Source organism: Sus scrofa, chromosome 2, assembly GCF_000003025.6.
Source record: "Sus scrofa isolate TJ Tabasco breed Duroc chromosome 2, Sscrofa11.1, whole genome shotgun sequence".
Lineage (NCBI taxonomy): Eukaryota > Metazoa > Chordata > Mammalia > Artiodactyla > Suidae > Sus > Sus scrofa.
This window is the reverse complement of record NC_010444.4, coordinates 5,193,903-5,208,244: the sequence shown is the minus strand read 5'-3', so window position 1 is coordinate 5,208,244 and position 14,342 is coordinate 5,193,903. Positions and strand designations below refer to the sequence as shown.

At 56.8% G+C, this 14,342-nt stretch overlaps 1 protein-coding gene across 7 annotated transcripts; it reads left to right on the top strand.

Moving 5' to 3' along the window:
- Positions 1,188-14,235, top strand: ANKRD13D (ankyrin repeat domain 13D). Of its 7 annotated transcripts, none has more exons than XM_013994042.2 (16): positions 1,188-1,475; positions 1,991-2,126; positions 2,243-2,367; positions 3,072-3,117; positions 3,210-3,353; positions 3,606-3,795; positions 7,659-7,724; positions 10,960-11,026; positions 11,427-11,508; positions 11,729-11,790; positions 11,899-12,029; positions 12,799-12,956; positions 13,039-13,155; positions 13,241-13,404; positions 13,484-13,572; positions 13,878-14,235. In XM_013994042.2, exons 1-16 carry the CDS (start codon positions 1,386-1,388, stop codon positions 14,089-14,091), a joined length of 1,881 nt encoding a protein of 626 aa, XP_013849496.2. In that variant the 5' UTR covers positions 1,188-1,385; the 3' UTR covers positions 14,092-14,235. The 7 variants fall into 7 exon arrangements, with proteins under 7 accessions (XP_013849496.2, XP_013849495.2, XP_020938426.1 ...); XM_013994041.2 differs by having other exon boundaries at positions 10,960-11,035; XM_013994046.2 differs by lacking the exon at positions 1,188-1,475 and adding an exon at positions 1,482-1,725 and having other exon boundaries at positions 10,960-11,035.

The following is a 14,342-nucleotide window of genomic DNA, read 5'->3' as shown; positions in this document are numbered from 1 at the left end:
GGGGTAATGGTCCCGCAGCTCTCATCCCCCAGCCCCACCCAGAGCCTTTGAGGACGCAGAGCCCATCAGTTTCCACGCCCATTCCCATTTTTGAGCTGTCCTAGACGGAAGGACATTACAGTGATCTGAAGGCACCACGGCACTGGGTGGCAAAGTGATCCCAGATGGCACCAGAGCCACCTGGTCACAATAAGACGGCAGGGTGAAAATGGCAACTAGGGCCTCCCAAGCCAGAGGCTCAGCTCAAACATCTTGATGGAACTATCTGGTCAGGGAGCCTGAGACCAGAGGGTCGGCCTTGGCCAAGCCTGGCCGCTGCCTCACCATCCAAGACCAGGACCAGAACCCAGGCTAAAGGCGAGGGTAAGGACACCACAGCTCAGCCAAATGAGGCCTGCGCCCTGGTTCCGGTGTGGGTGGAGGGGATGGCCCTGATTTCGAAACTCTCCTTCCTCTCCTGACACTGGCCGCAAAGTGCAGCCTCTGCAAAAGGGATGCACGCGGTGGGTGAAACAGCCACTCACGGTGAACAACTTTCCACCAGGTCTAGAGCTAGCCAGGCCTCCTCCCCTGCTCCCCATACTCCCATTCCCGACCCGGTGCCCTAGGGGGCCGCCCCCAGCCCCACCGCTCAACCCTCCTACCTCACACCACATGGCAGGGTCCAGCCCGTGGTGTGCATTTAAGGGCACCTCCCGCCTTGCCCGCACACGCAGGCATGGTCGGCACCCCGCGGGGCCTGGGGTAGGAAGAGCGGGGCATGGGAGGGGAGCTGCCAGGAAAACGCAGGTAACCCCGGAGCAGCAGGGCCCCGGGCTGCTGCGCACGCACGCGCACAAACCGCGCACGTCCTGGGAACTTCCGCACCGCCCCTCGCCGAGCGGCCGGGTACCCGGTCCCTCCTTCCCCTTCCGGACCTGCAAACAGGGGTCTGCGCCAGACCTAGGGCGCCCCCTGCAGGGGCCTGGCGGAGCTGCTCCCAGGCCCCGCCCTCCGGAACGCCCTCTGCAGACCCTTCCCGGCTGAGACCCAGGCGGAGACCCGGGTCCTTACGCGCTAAGTTGCCGGGGTCCTGGGCAGCGCCCCTCGCCCGCCCACCGCGCGCGCGGACCCCCTGCGGTTTCCATGGCGACAAAGCCCGGGGGCGCGCCCCGACGCCCCGCCCCGCCCCGGCGCAGCCCCGCCCGCCGGGCCCGCCCTCCCCGCCGCCTGCACCGCCGCGGCCGCCACTGCCGCGGGGGCGCAGGGGCTGAGGTGGGCGCAGCGCCGGCGCGACTTGGACTGGAAGCGAGGGGGCTGCGCCAGGCCCGAAGCCGAGGCGGGGCCGGGCCGCCCCCTCTGCTCCCGCCGGCCTGCGGGCCCGAGATGCGGCTCTGAGGCCCAGCATGGCTGGCCCGGGCCCCACCTTCCCGCTGCACCGGCTGGTCTGGGCGAACCGGCACCGCGAACTGGAGGCCGCGCTGCACAGCCGCCAGGTGAGGCCCGCCGGGCATCCGGGCCGCCCTCCTGGTCCACCACCCAAAGCTGTGGTCTCCATCCTGGAGGCCGCCTGCCAGGCTCCTCCTCCCCGGCCAGAAGCCCAGGTCACCTGCCCCTCGCGCTTGGGCTTCTGGCCTCTGCTCCCAGGGCTGGGCCTTGCCCTGCTGGTCTCCCCACCTCACCGTGCATCCAGCCTCCGATTTCACACCGCACCGCCCCTGAGCCAGCTCCATTCCTGGTCCCCAGGTCGGTTCAAACTCTTGACATGGGCAGCTGCACCTCCACCTGCCCAGCGCCCCACCCCCACCGGGCCCCCAGCCCTATCCCTGGTAGAGGGCAGGAGAGGTGGGTGGCTCTTGCCTTGCCAGGACACTCAGGCCACCCTCTGCTGTATCCACCGCCTGTCTGCGATCCTTATTTCCCGCAGTGACTCCCAACCCTATTCTTCCCAGTGGCCTTCTTGCTCGGCCTGTCCTTACTTGCCCTGTGCTGAGTGTCCCATCTCCCCCAGCATGACATTGAACAGGAAGACCCCCGGGGGCGCACTCCCCTGGAGCTGGCGGTGTCCCTGGGGAACCTGGAGTCTGTGAGAGTCCTCCTCCGACACAATGCCAACGTGGGCAAAGAGAGCTGCCAGGGCTGGGCAGGTACTGCAGAGGGCAAAGGGGCTCCTCTGAGGCTGGCAGGGGAGGTTGGTGTGTGGGAGTGGGCACCTGGGCCGGGGGCCACCTAGAGAGTCCCCTCAGCACCCTGGTGCCCCCAGTCCTACAGGAAGCAGTCAGCACTGGGGACCCCGAGATGGTGCAGCTCGTGCTCCAGTATCGGGACTATCAGAGGGCCACACAGAGGCTGGCTGGCATTCCCGAGTTGCTCCACAAACTCCGCCAGGTACAGCAGGGCAGAGAGCTATGGCCGGTAGCGGGGGTGGTGTCATGGAGGGGTAACCCTGGTCACCCATGCCAGGCCTGGCCCTGGAAGGGCACCCAGTCGGTGCCGCATGCTTTCTCAATGCTGTCAGTGAGGTGCCTCTCTTTTGACCCTGGCCCAGGGTCCCCTTGGAAAGAGGCCTCCAGGCGCACGAGGATGAGAGCGAGCCCTTTGGGAGGAAGGCCTTTGCCAGCATAGAGGGTCCTCTAGTGTCAGAAATCTCAACAGGGCCTCGTGGTTAATTTCCTGGAAGGAAGATTTCACCCCACTTAGTGAATGTGGCCTGGACCCCTGTGCATCCTTCTCAAAGCACACGGTTGGGGGGGCCCATTGGGAGAGCACACCACCTCCTGGTCCCCACCCCAGGGGCGGGCCCAGAGAGGGTCATCGTGCCCCCTTTTCAGATGAGCACTCGGGGGTCCAGGGGGTAGACGCTCCCCCAGGGCCCCCGGCCTGCAGGTGCTTGTAGCCTGATTACTTGCCAACCTTTTTAGGCCCCACTTGGCCCAGCCTTTCCTGGGTGGGGTTTGGCTGGGGTGGGGCACCACAGCAGCACCTCAGGCAAGACTTGCTGAAGGGCTGGGGTCCTGTGGACAAGGAGCATCCCAGGCCCACTGGCCCCCGGCTCCAGGCAGGGCCCTGACCGGTGCTCTGGTCCATCTCAGGCCCCCGATTTCTACGTGGAGATGAAGTGGGAATTCACCAGCTGGGGTGAGTGGGGACCTCTTGGCTCCCAGGGTCCTAGAAGGGGGGGAGGGGACTTTGGGAAAGAGCCCAGGTGTCACCTCCCTGCCCCCCTGCAGTGCCCCTCGTGTCCAAGATGTGCCCGAGTGACGTGTACCGCGTGTGGAAGCGGGGTGAGAGCCTGCGGGTGGACACCAGCCTCCTGGGCTTCGAGCACATGACCTGGCAGCGCGGCCGAAGGAGCTTCATCTTCAAGGGCCAGGGTGAGCTCACGGCGGGCACCCAGCCGGCCAAGGCCCCGGCTTCTCCCACGGCTCATGAGGGCAGTGCTGTCCTATCTGTGTCTCCAGAGGGGGAGCTGGAGGTGGGGGTGGCGGGGACCGAGGGGCCGAAGCCACACCCCCTCCGCAGTGGGGGACCGAGGGCCCTGTGGTAGCCCCGAGGCCGCTGTCTGGGCCCAGCACTGACCTGTCCTCCCCACCCCACCCCCCACCGTATGCCCCACCGGCTGGCAGAGGTGGGAGCCTTGGTGATGGAAGTTGACCATGACCGACAAGTGGTGCACACGGAGACGCTGGGGCTGGCACTGCACGAGCCGGAAGCGCTGCTGGCTGCCATGCGGCCCAGCGAGGAGCACGTGGCCAGTCGCCTCACCTCTCCCATCGTCTCCACCCACCTGGACACTCGCAATGTGGCCTTCGAGAGGTCAGTTGGGGCCTGGACCCACCGGGGGCCATGCTCTTGAGGCTCTGGCGGGGGCCGGGGGTCACTGTAGGCCCAGCGTCACTCCCAGACTCCCTGCCCCCGCACGCCTGTCTACACTGGCGGCCGTCTGCGGGGGAGGAGGCTAGGTCAGGGTGTCCCCGGTTTCTCTGACTTCTGAGTTCACATCTTTTCCCATAAACACAAAGATTCGGGCTGTGGTTCTTTGCACCAGTGTTGGCTTCTCGGTGGTGCGGCTGAGTCGGGGCCAGAGTCCTCTGCGGGCAGCCTGGGAGCCTGTCCTTCCTGCCAGGGTGTTACTTCTCTAACAGCATATGCCCTAGTTCCAATAACAGCCTTTAGAAATAATTAATAACAAACACTTTCTTGGAGTTCTGTGGCGTAGCAGGTTAAGGATCCGGTGTTGTCACTGCAATGTCTGGGGTCACTGCTGTGGCGCAGGTTCGATCCCTGGCCCAGGAACGTCCACATGCCATGGGCGTGGCCCAAACAACACAAAACTAAAAACAGCTTCCTTGAGATGTAACTTCATATACCACACAGTTCATCTGTTTAACGGGTGCAGCTCGGGGGTGGGGGGTTAGTATATTCACAGCTATGTAACCAGCTCCACTCGCCAATTTTAGAACATTTTCATCAGCTCAAAAAGAAGCCCTTTAGCAGTCAGCTCCCATCCCCTCATCCCCTCCCCTAGTGAATCTACTTTCTGTCTCTGTAGGTTTCTCTGTGCTGGAATTTCACATGAATAGACTCATGCAATATGTGGTCTTTTGTGACTTGGCCTTTTAGCTTAGCGTCATGTTTGCAAGGTTCATCCAAGTTGTAGCATGTAACTGCTTCATTCCTTTTTATGGCCAAATCCATTGTATGAGTATCCCGCATTTCGTTTATTCATTCCGTGGACAGACAAGGATTGTTTCCCGCTTTTTAACTGTTACGAATAATGACGCTCGAACTGTGAGCGTACAGGTTTTTGTGTAGACGTGTTTTCCTTTCTCTTGGGTGTTTACCTAGGAGTGGAAGTGCCAGGTCACGTGGTAACGTGTGCTAATTAAACACAGATATTTAGTTGTCTTAAGAACTGCCTGGAGTTCCCGTCTTGGCTCCCTGATATCGAACCCGACGGATATCCATGAAGACGAGGGTTCGATCCCCGGCCTCGCTCAGTGGGCTGAGGATTGGGAGTTGCCGTGAGCTGTGGTGTAGGTCACAGATGCGGCTCGGATCCCGCATTGCTGTGGGTGTGGCCGGCAGCTGTAGCTCCCATTCGACCCCTAGCCTGGAAACTTCCATAAGCCACAGGTTCGGCCCTAAAGAGACAAAAACAAAACATTCTCAGACTATTTGCTCCCCAGCACATACTGCTCACGTATTTGTTTCTTTCGGGGTTGTACCCACCCTCGTGGGTGTGAAGTGGAATTCACTGCGGTTTTGATTTACGTTTCCTCCGGGACCAGTGATGTGAAGCATCTTTTCACGTGCGTCTTAGCCATTTGTGTATCTTCTTGGGCGTGGTGTCTCTTCAGATCCTTTGCCCACTTTAGAAGCTGGGTTATTGTTTCATTACTGAGGTACGGTTGTTCTTTATATATTCCAGATATAAATCCCTCATCAGTTATTTGATTTGCAAATATTTGCTCTCCCATCCTATGGGTTGTCTTTTCACTTTGGGGATGATATCCTTTGAAGTGCAAAAATGTTTACTTTTCATAAAGTCCAGCTTATCTATTTTTCCTTTTGTTGCTTGAGCTTTTTTTTTTTGTCTTTTTTAGGGCCACACTCATAGCATATGGAAGTTTCCAGGCTAGAGGTCCAATAGGAACTGTAGCTGCCGGCCTGCACCACGGCCACAGCAACGCCGGGTCCTTAAGCCACTGAGTGAGGCCAGGGACCAAATCCGCATCCTGCTGGGTACTAGTCAGGTTTGTTACTGCTGAGCCATGAGAGGAACTCCTGCCTGTGCTTTTAGTGTGATATCTAACAATTCTTTGCCAAATCCAGGTCATAAAGGAGTTCCCTGCTACACAGTGGGTTAAGGGTCCGGCATCGTCACTGCAGCGGCTCAGGTCTATGCCGTGGTGCAGGTTCGATCCCTGGCCCAGGAACTTCCACATGCTTTGGGCGTGGCCACAAACAAAAACAAAGCAGAGTCATGAAGATTTTCCCCAATATTTTATTCTGAAAATTTTGTAGTTTTAGCTCTTACATTTAGCTCTTTGATCCATTTTGAGTTAGCATTTGCATATGTTGGGAGGTAAGGTTCGCCTTCATTCTTTTTCTTGTGACTCTCCACTTGTCCAGCCCCATTTGTTTTTTTGTTTGTTTGTTTGTTTGTTTGTTTTTTGTCTTTTTGCCTTTTCTAGGGCTGCTCCCACGGCATATGGAGGTTCCCAGGCTAGGGGTCTAATCGGAGCTGTAGTCACTGGCCTACGCCAGAGCCACAGCAGCAAGGGATCTGAGCTGTGTCTGCAACCTACACCACAGCTGACGGCAACGCCGATCCTTGACCCACTGAGCAAGGTTAGGGATCAAACCTGCAACCTCATGGTTCCTAGTCGGATTTGTTAACCACTGAGCCATGACGGGAAGTCCCCCATTTGTTAAAAAGACTCTTATTTCCCATTTATGGTCTTGGCACCCTTGTGGAAAATCAGTTGACCATAGAGCTATGGGTTTATTTCTAGACTCTCAATTCTATTCTATTGATCTATAGGACTGCCTTTGTGTCAGTACCACCTTATCTTTTTTTTTTTCAGTAAGTATTTTTTATTTTTAATTTGTTTTATTGAAGTATAGTTGATTTACAACAATGTGTTAATTTCTACTGTACAGCGAAGTGATTCAGTTATACATTCTTTTTCATATTCTTCTCTTTTTTTCTGTTGTGGCTGCCCCATGGCATATGGAGTTCCCCAGCCAGAGATCAGATCCAAGCCACAGGCGTGACCTAAGCAACACCGGATCCTTAACCCACGGTGCCAGGCCAGGGATCGAACCTGCGTCCCAGCGCTCCCAAGATGCCGCCGATCCCATTGCGCCACAGCAGGAAGGCCGTCACGTTCTTCTTTAAAGATTTTTTAAAATTAAAGTGTAGTCGACGTACAGGGTTGTGCCAGTTTCCGCCGCACAGCAAAGCGACTCAGTCATATACGCGTGTTCCTTTTTTTGATATTATTTTCCATGATGGCCTGTTCCAGGAGAGTGGGTTTGGTTCCCTGGATATCACAGGGTCTTACTTACATGTTGCTTTATCGTAAGTTTTTAAAATCGGAGAGTGTAAGTCTTCTGACTTTGTTCTTCTTTCTCAGGATTGTTTTTGCTATTGCGTCCCTGCAATTTGCTATGAATTCCAGATTCAGCTTGTCAATTTCTACAAAGAATTCAGATGGGATTCTCATAGTGTCTGTGCCGAATCTGTCAGACAGTTTGGAGAGTATTGCCATTTAATTGGACATTAAAAATTAATGTTAAATCTTCTGCCATGAACATGGGATATTTTTCCATTTGTTTAGATCTTTAATTTTTGTCAGTGGTGTTTTGTAGTTTTCAGAGTACACTTTTTTTTTTTTTTTGCTTTTTAGGGCCACACCTGCGGCATGTGGAAGTTCCCAGGCTAGGGGTCGAATCAGAGCTGCAGCTGCCGGCCGACACCACAGCCACAGCTATGCGGGATCCGAGCCACGTTTGCGACCTACACCACAGCTCATGGCAACGCCAGAATCTTAACCCACTGAATGAGGCCAGGGATCAAACCTGAATCCTCAGGGATGCTAGTCAGGTTCAGTTCTGCTGAGCCTTCACGGGAACTCCTAGAGCAGGCATTTTTATCTGGTTTCTGACCTTAGGGGGAAGGCATTCCGTCTTTCTTCATTAAGTATGACGTTCGGTGTGGATGCCCTTTGTCAGATTGAGTAAGTTCCCTTCTATTTCTAGCTTGTTGAGTGTTTTTATCATGAAAGGGTTTGGATTTTGTCAAATACTTGCTCTGTGTCTACTAATATGATTATGTGACTTTTATTTTTATTCTATTGATATGTGTTGCTATCCATTAATTTTTCGGATATTGAACCAATTGCGTATCCTGAGGGTAAATTTCACCCTGTTGTAGTGTGTAATTCTTTTCATGTGTTGCTAGATGTGGCTGGCTTTTGTGTCCGTATCCGTGGGAGATACTGGTTTATAGTTTTCTTGTGATGCCTTTGTCTGGTTTTACTATCTGGGCAGCGCCTCATAGCGTTGGGTTGGGTGGTATCACCTCCTTGTCTCTTTTTTACAAGAGTTGGTGAAGGATTTGTACTAATTCTTTAAAAGTACGGTGGGATTCTTTGCTGAAGCTCTCTAGGCCTGGGCTTTTCTCTGTGGCTAGTTTTTTATTGATTTGGTTTCGTTTTTACTACTTCACTTTCTACTTGTTACAAGTCTGTTGGATTATCTATTTCTTCTTCTTTTTTTTTTTTTTTTGGTCTTTTTGCCATTTCTAGGGCCGCTCCTGCAGCATAAGGAGGTTCCCAGGCTAGGGGTCAAATCGGAGCTGTAGCCGCCAGCCTACACCACAGCCACAGCAACTGGGGATCCGAGCCGCATCTGTGACCCACACCACCCCTCACGGCAACACCGGATCCTTAACCCACTGAGCAGGGCCAGGGATCGAACCCGCAACCTCATGGTTCCTAGTTGGATTCGTTAACCACTGCGCCACGACGGGAACTCCTATCTATTTCTTCTTGAGTGAGTTTTGGTGGTTTATGCCTCTCTCTAGGATTTGTTCATGCCATATAAATTATGTAATTTCTCGGTGTACAATTTCTCATCATATTCCTTTGTTTATAATCCTTTTTATTTCTGTAGTGTCAGCAGTAGTGCCTCCTCTTTCATCTCACCTCCTTCTTTCCTTCTTGCGTTTCTTCCTTTCTTTCCCTCCCGCTCCCTCCCTCCTTTCGTCCTCTTTCTTTCTTTCTTCCTTTCTTTCTTTCTTTCTTTCTTTCTTTCTTTCTTTCTTTTCTTTCTTTCTTTCTTTCTTTCGTTCTTTCTTTCGTTCTTTCTTTCGTTCTTTCTTTCTTTCTTTCGTTCTTTCGTTCTTTCTTTCGTTCTTTCTTTCTTTCGTTCTTTCTTTCTTTCTTTCTTTCTTTCTTTCTTTCTTTCGTTCTTTCTTTCTTTCGTTCTTTCGTTCTTTCTTTCGTTCTTTCTTTCTTTCGTTCTTTCTTTCGTTCTTTCTTTCTTTCTTTCTTTCTTTCTTTCTTTCTTTCTTTCTTTCGTTCTGCCTGTGCCATGCTTGCAGCATTTGGAAGCTCCTGGGCCAGGGATCAAACCTGCACTACAGCAGCAGCCCAAGCCGCTGCAGTGACAACCCAGAGCCTTAACCTGCTGTGCCACAAGGGAACGCCTCCTCTTTCGTTTCTGATTTGTGTAATTTGAGTTCTCTCTCTTTTCTTGGCCAGTAGCTAAGGGTTTGCCAATTCCATTGATCTTTTCAAAGAACCGGCTTTTGGTTGAATTGATTTTCTCTATTGTTCTCCTAATTCTCCACTTCATTAACTTTCACTCTAATAGTTATTGTTTCCTTTCTTCTGCTTGCTGTAGGTTTAGTTTGCTCTTTTCCCAGTAATATGGACACTTAGGTTATTGACTTAAGATCTTTCTTCTCTCTTAATATAGCTTTTTACAGCTATAAATTTCCCTCTAAGCACTGCTTTAGCTGTGTCCCATCAGTTTCCCTTGTATCTCCGTTTCCGTTCATCTCGAAGTATTTTCCACTCTTGCTTTCGATGTGTTCTTTGATCCGTTGGTTGCTTTGGAGAGCGTGGTTTACTTTGCACGTATGTGTGGATTTCCCAAATCTTTTTTCTGTTACGGGTTCTGGTTTCATCCCATTGTATGATTTCTGTCCTTTCAGTGTCATTGAGGTTTCTTTTATGGCTGAGCACGTGGTCTGCCCTGAAGAATGTTCCACGTGCGCTTGAGCAGAAGGTGTATCCCGGTGGTGCTGGGTGGGGTGTTCTCAGGATGCCGTCGAGCCTACTTCATAGGGTCGTTCAGGTCTCCTGTTTCCTTGCTCATCGTCTATCTGCTCTTTCTATCCATTATTGCAAGTGGGGTACTGAAGTCTCCATCTGTTGTCGTTGAATCAGACGTACTTTTATTTTTAAAATTTTGTGGGGTTTTTTTTGTTTTTTTTGTTTTGTCTTTTTTGCTATTGCTTGGGCCGCTGCTGCTGCTGCGGCATATGGAGGTTCTCAGGCTAGGGGTCTAATCGGAGCTGTAGCCACCAGCCTACGCCAGAGCCACAGCAACGCGGGATCCGAGCCACGTCTGCAACCTACACCACAGCTCACAGAAATGCCGGATCCTTAACCCACTGAGCAAGGGCAGGGTCCGAACCCGCAACCGCATGGTTCCTAGTCGGATTCTTTAACCACTGCGCCACGACGGGAACTCCTGTTTTTAAAAATTTTTATGGAAAGCGTCAACCACATCTGAAAGAGGAGAGACTGGGATAATGCACTCATCAGCCAATGTTAACACTTATCAACAGTCTGCCACGCTTGTCGAATCTGTCCTCCTCCCGTCTTTCGTCTTTCTCCCCCGACCATGTTAAAGCACATCCCAGAGGTCATAGAATTTCACCAGTAAATGCTTCTGCATATGACGAACAGATAAGAATTTTTTTTTTTAGGGCTGCACCCGTGGCATGTGGACGTTCCCAGGCTAGGGTTGAATTGGAGCCACAGCGGCTGGCCTACGCCACGGCCGCAGCAACGTGGGATCCAAGCCACGTCTGCAACCTACACCACTGCTCATGGCACCGCTGGATCCCTGACGCACTGAGCAAGGCCAGGGATCAAACCCACATCCTCATGGATACTAGCTAGATTCATTTCCACCGCACCACACGGGAACTCCCAGATAAGGATGTTTTTAAGCCCAGCCCCAACACCGTGACCTTGCCTAGCCCAATCGAGCAGTGATTCCCAGCACTTCCTAGTCCTCGGGCCTCTGTTCAGGTGTCACCAGCTGTCCAGGCCTCCTCTTCAAGGCCCCTGTGTGTGTCACAGTGGGAAGGCTAATCGCAGGGGGTCTTTGGAAGGGAAGACTTTGGCCAAAGTTGGGGGTGCGGGTCTTCATGAGCTCCTGTTTGGTCTGTTGCAGGAACAAATGTGGTATCTGGGGCTGGCGGTCTGAGAAGATGGAAACCGTTAGCGGCTACGAGGCCAAGGCAGGAGAGGCTAGTGGTGGGGGCCGGGGTAGGAGACGAGGCCCAGGAACCCTGCTTCTTCTCCACATTCACCCCACGTGGAGGGAGAGACAGAGCAGCCCATGGGCTCCAGAAGCCCTGTGTGACCAGGGGAACTCAGCGGGGCCCGAGCGCCCAGCCCCCGCCGAGCATGTAGGGATCTCCCGCAGCCCGGGCCCCCCGCCCAGCTTCCCGAGATGCAGCGAGGGGGATTGGCCCCTCATTAGTGACTCCTCGGGGTTCAGACCCCGCCACCTCCACTGCGGGGAGCGAGAGCTCATCCGTCCCTGGGGACAGGAGGACGTGGGTCCTCTGCTGGTGAGGCTGAGGGTGGGGAGCAGGCTCTGAGCCCCCAGCTCCCCGTGTCCCCCCCGCTCCCCAGGTGTACAGTGCCACCAATGTGGAGCTGGTGACACGCACACGCACGGAGCACCTCTCAGATCAGGACAAGTCGAGGAGCAAAGGTAAAGCCAGGTGCGCCTGCCCGCCGCCCGGTCACACCCCGTGGTGGGGTCGCCCTGGTCTGGGGTCAGGGCCGGAGGACCTGGGACAAGCCGGGGGGCTTCCTCATTCCTTCTGCTCCGCCTGCCACCACCCAGGAGGCTCCCAGGGTGGAGGGCGGGTGTGGGCAGCTGTGGGCAGCGGCCCCGAGTCCCCTCATGGGCTCCCACCCCTTCTCCTTAGGGGGGAAGACGCCATTCCAGTCCTTCCTTGGGATGGCCCAGCAGCACTCCTCCCACAATGGGGTGAGCAGGGCTGGGGGGCGGGGGCTGGGGGCCGGCTGGCCAGGGGCCACGGGGCGGGGCCAGGCAGGCGCCCCCGGAGCGCTGAGCCCGGTCCCGGGGCCCCCCCAGGCTCCCGTGCAGCAGGCAGCCAGCCCCACAAACCCCACAGCCATTTCCCCCGATGAATACTTTGACCCCAACTTCAGCCTGGAGTCGAGGAACATCGGCCGCCCCATTGAGATGTCCAGCAAAGTACAGAGGTGAGGTCTGGGGGCTTCTCCCAGGGACGGGGACCCTGCCTGCTGCCCCCGAGCCCTTGCAGACGCCTGTCACCCACGGGGCCCCCTGGAGGGGGAGGCCCACTCCCGCAGCCAGCTGCCGTCTAGACCTCGGTCCCTGGGGGCAGGGGCCAGGTCTGGCTTAGCCGTGGTCCTCAGAGCCCAGCTCAAGGCTCGGAGGGCCTGGGGCTCCTGGCTTTGTGGCCCAAGGACGCATCTTCCCCCCAGAGGGTCTGGTCTCCTCAGTAAAATGAGAACAGTTGCCTTTGGCTGCCTGTTCGCAAGGGTGCTGCGCGGCTCTGAGGAGCCGTGACAAGTAGCCCGGTGGGCCCAGCGCCGTCCTGGGAACCTCACGTGGACTCCCTGGGGCAGGGGGCGGGGAGGGGTGGCGCTGAGAGGGCAGCCCAGCAGTCCTGAACCCGGGCTCTGCTGGACCCACCATATGGCGAGGAGGTGCCAGCCCGGCCGGCTGTGGGCCGAGGAGCAGGCTTAGGCCGGCCAAGTTAAGCCGAGAGCTTGGCCCTGCCCTCCTCATCCAGAAGAGCTGAGCTGGACGAACCACCCGAGGCCCCGCCTGAGCCCAGGGTCTGGAGGCAGCTCCTGGGGGAGGGAGGCAGGGGCAGCTGAGGCCAGCAGAGGGCACCCCGGGCCGGGCGGCGAGCACAGGACAGGCACGGGCCCCGAGTGGGTGGGCCTGAGCAGAGCGGCCGCCAGAGGTTCCTTGACCCACGTCCTGCGGTCGGCTGGGCAGGTTCAAGGCGACACTGTGGCTGAGTGAGGAGCACCCGCTCTCCCTGGGTGACCAGGTGACGCCCATCATCGACCTGATGGCCATCAGCAACGCTCACTTTGCCAAGCTGCGCGACTTCATCACCCTGCGCCTGCCCCCCGGCTTCCCGGTCAAGATTGGTGAGCGGGTGGGCCTGGGCGGCCCGAGGGCCCCAGGCGGCCCGGGCTGCGGGGCTGGCTCAGGCTGGTCGTCTCCTCCCAGAGATCCCCCTCTTCCACGTGCTCAACGCCCGCATCACCTTCGGCAACCTGTGTGGCTGTGACGAGCCCCTAAGCTCGGTGTGGGCGCCGGCGCCCGGCTCTGCCGTCGCAGCTTCAGGTACCGCTGCGGGCGGGCGCCGGGCTGTGCAGCTCGCCGGTCCCCGTGTGCCGGGGGCTAAGCACGACCCCCCTGCCGCACCCAGGGAGCCCCTTCCCCTGTGAGGTGGACCCCGCCGTGTTTGAGGTGCCCGAGGGGTACAGCGTGCTGGGCACGGAGCGCAGCGAGCCTCTTCGTGACGAGGACGACGATCTGCTACAGTTTGCCATCCAGCAGAGCCTGCTGGAGGCGGGCACGGAGGCGGAGCAGGTGGGGTGCGGGCCGGGCCCAGGCCCTGGGCAAGGGCAGGGGTGGCAGAGGTGACAGCTCTGGGCTCTGGCTGCTGCAGGTGACTGTCTGGGAAGCCCTGTCCAACACCCGGCCTGGCACCCACCTTCCCCAGGGCACGGCTTTTGAGGAGCAGCTTCAGCTGGAGCGGTGAGGCCCTAGGACCAACCAGGTCCACGTCTCAGCCCTGCCCCGCCTCAAGGACCCTGCCAGCCGGGGGGTTCTTGGCTGGTCGGGGTAGGTGGCAGGCGGGTGCTAGTCCCAGGACTCCAGGCCCCCTTCAAGGCCACCCTCCATCGTCGCTACCCACCAGCGAAGGTGGCCTGAGGGACGGAAAGACAGGGTCTTCCTGTCCCGGCGCCGTCCTTATCCTCAGCCTCCGTAGCCTTGTCCCCGCCCTTGGCGCCCCCAGCCTTAGTGCTCACCGACCTGCTCTCCCCTCTCGTGCCTGGAAGGGCCCTCCAGGAAAGCCTGAGGATGTCCACCGAGACTGGGGGTCCGGGATCCCCTCACAGGACACCCCCGGCCCTGGCCCCCCCAAGCTTTGAGGAGCAGCTCCGCCTGGCCCTGGAGCTGTCTTCGCGGGAGCAGGAGGAGCGGGAGCGGCGGGGGCAGCAGGAGGAGGAAGACTTACAGCGCATCCTGCAGCTCTCGCTCACGGAGCACTGAGTCCCCGGCCCCGGGGGAGGGCTCCCCACCCACTTTTATAACTTATTTATTTATAAACACTCTGCTGCTGAGCTTGGGGCCTGGAGCCCCGGGGGTGGGCCGGCATTGGAGACAGAGATGGAAATAAAGACACCCTCAGCAGCAGGCTTGCTCCACTCAGTGGGGGGAAGGGGGGGCACCAAGGGGAGACAGTGGGGGCAAGGGCCTTAGACCTGGGTTTGAATCCTGGCCGAGACCCCCTTAGCGTCTCT

Bases quoted from the DNA above. Each gene is read 5' to 3' on its own strand.
- ANKRD13D (XM_013994041.2), top strand. From the start codon at position 1,386: ATGGCTGGCCCGGGCCCCACCTTCCCGCTGCACCGGCTGGTCTGGGCG. The intron at 11,036-11,426 runs GCTAGTGGTGGG...CCCGCTCCCCAG, and splicing joins ACGAGGCCAAGGCAGGAGAG to GTGTACAGTGCCACCAATGT. The intron at 11,791-11,898 runs GTGAGCAGGGCT...GGGCCCCCCCAG, and splicing joins AGCACTCCTCCCACAATGGG to GCTCCCGTGCAGCAGGCAGC.